This window comes from Vombatus ursinus, unplaced genomic scaffold, assembly GCF_900497805.2.
Source record: "Vombatus ursinus unplaced genomic scaffold, bare-nosed wombat genome assembly UNPS02014837.1, whole genome shotgun sequence".
Taxonomy (NCBI): Eukaryota; Metazoa; Chordata; class Mammalia; order Diprotodontia; family Vombatidae; genus Vombatus; species Vombatus ursinus.
Genome location: NW_020954615.1, coordinates 2,805,131 through 2,807,469, shown reverse-complemented (window position 1 = coordinate 2,807,469; position 2,339 = coordinate 2,805,131). Strand labels below are relative to the sequence as shown.

The 2,339-nt window shown below is 45.1% G+C and overlaps 1 protein-coding gene across 3 annotated transcripts in view; it reads right to left on the bottom strand.

The window, feature by feature from the left end:
* ALMS1 (ALMS1 centrosome and basal body associated protein) overlaps nt 1-2,339 on the bottom strand; it is a 54,301-nt gene that overhangs the window by 37,929 nt on the left and 14,033 nt on the right. For all 3 annotated transcript variants that reach the window (XM_027839947.1, XM_027839950.1, XM_027839948.1), the window contains exon 2: nt 1,897-2,022. In XM_027839947.1, the coding sequence (XP_027695748.1) occupies nt 1,897-1,978 (82 nt within the window). In that variant the 5' untranslated portion in view covers nt 1,979-2,022. The remainder of the gene's footprint in view (nt 1-1,896; nt 2,023-2,339) is intronic.

Sequence of the window (2,339 nt, the reverse complement as noted above, 5' to 3'; positions counted from 1 at the left end):
CTCCCCCTCTTCCTCCAATCATATACACCAATTCTTTCAGTACACCTGGGTCAGGTGACGATCTCATTCAGAACACTGCTTGCTCTCTAATTATTTCTTTACTCATCTTGCAAACAAAGCAGTAGATTTTGGCTGGAGTAACTCTCAAAGACCTTTCTTCTAAGTTAAAGGGAATTGTGAGTTGTATAAATGGAGGAAGCATTGACACCAAGGAAATCGCTAGTCACCACCATACAGGCACGTCATTAGCCAGAGGAGCAGAGAAAGGAGAGACTGTGGACTAGCCAGAGCTCACAGTGAGCCAATCAAGAAAGCAGAAGGGCAAAAAAATCATCGAAGCATCTAACCAACTGGAGGATACAACTGGGCTGAGAGAAAGATGTGAAGAAAAGGGAAGGGCCAAGGACAAGAGTTCAAAGAGTAGGTATATTGTGAGGGTAGGCAAGACCCAGAAGATAAGAGGGTACCGCTGGAAAATGAAATTGTGGAGTTCAGAATTGGGCAGACAGAGTCATGCTGGGTAATCAAGAGCTTGACAATATGGCCATGCGGGCACACAGTTGAAATGCAGTAAATATGGGAGGTCAGTCAGCAACCACAAATATTTATTAAGTGTTTACTACATGCTAGAAACCGTGTTAAGTGCTGGGCAAGGAAAGGAAAAAATACAATCCCTGCCCTCAAGGAGCCTACATCCTAAAGGGGGACACAACTATGTGCAAATAACATATACACAGAGTAAACAGAAGGCAGTCCCATAGAGAAGGCACTAACAGTTAGGAGCCAAGGAGGCCAGGAGGTGGTGAAGGTGAGGAGGGAGAGCCCCAAGTCTGCAGGTGGAGGCCAATATGGAGGGGAGAAAACCTCAGAAGGGCAGGAAGAAGATAAAAGGGTCAACTTCCCCTCTCCAAGAAAAGAATCACAGCCAGGGCAGGTTGGAGAGGAAAACTGTGAGCCAGGGGTGCCTTCTGGGAAGCCTCCAACTCTGTCACCTCTCCTATGCCCTCATCACAACTCTGGCATGTTTCTGGTTACCACTGACCTCCTGCTCTTCTACCTGCTGTCCCTCCGAGGCACCTGGGCCTCCCCCTCAGGCCATTTGCTCTGCACATCTACTGTGGGTACCCATTTGTGTACTCTGTGGCCTCTCCCATTGGAACACAAGCTCCTTGAGGGCAGATACTATTTTTGCTCTATCTATTTCCAGAGCTTTGCCTTCTCAGTACCCAAGCACATAGTAGGCACTTAATAAGCCTGATTGATCTGCACCATCTAGAGTCCCATCAAACTGGCCTCACTGCTCCTGAAGCAGGGCCCTCCATCTGCACACAGGCTGTTCTCTGTGCTGGGAGGATACATCACTTCTTTTCTCATTAAATTGCTTCAAAATAGGCAGTGTTTCCTGACTCCACCCCACCCTACCCTACCAACGGCTATTATTGCACTCCTCCCTCCTGCAGAAAATTACCTTGTATTTAGTTTGTGCATACTTATTTATGTATACACAAGTAGTTCACATGTACCTTGAACGTGGGGCAGAAGTCTAGTGGCATGTATACGAGAGTGACATCACTTAGAAGACAGAACTCAGTCAACAGAGGTATGTGAATGCCTAAAAAAAACCAGATCTAAAGTTCTAAAGGCTTATCATCTAAGAACAAAGCAGAACCACAAGGATAAGGAGATAAAACAAAATGAGCTTCTTTCCTAGATAGACCACCTACCAACTGCCTCCATTATTCAGCTATTTGGAGTTGTTTTTGTTTGTTTGTTTTTTTAACTGAGTTCCCACAATGAACAGTGCACAAAGAATACTGAAGTACTTGCAATTTTCACACTTTATCATGGGAAGCTAACACCAATAATATTTTCATAAATCAAAGATTCACATACTACCTGAGTGGCTGCTCTCCAGAGTGGTCTCTGACTTGGCAACAGGATACTGGGGTGGCTCCAATGAGCTCGGAACATAGTACATTTCGGCACTTCCAGAAGGCTTGTAGGGCAATAGTGAAAGCTGAGCTGTGGGGATGGAAAGCATCATAGTGCAATGAATGAAAAACAAAATGTAAAATGGGGCAGCTAGGTGGCACCGTGGATAGAGCACCAGCCCTGCAGTCAGAAGAACCTGAGTTCAAATGCGACCTTAGACACTTACTGTGTGACCCCGGGCAAGTCACTTTACTCCAAATGCCTCAAAAAAATTAAAAAAACCAAAAATAAAATATAAAGTGGGAGATGGGGAAGAACAATCAGAGGAGTTTTGCTCCGGTTACAAGGATGAAATATATCAGGTGCTCACAGCCTCGTGTTCTTCAAGTGCCTGAAATATGGTGGTT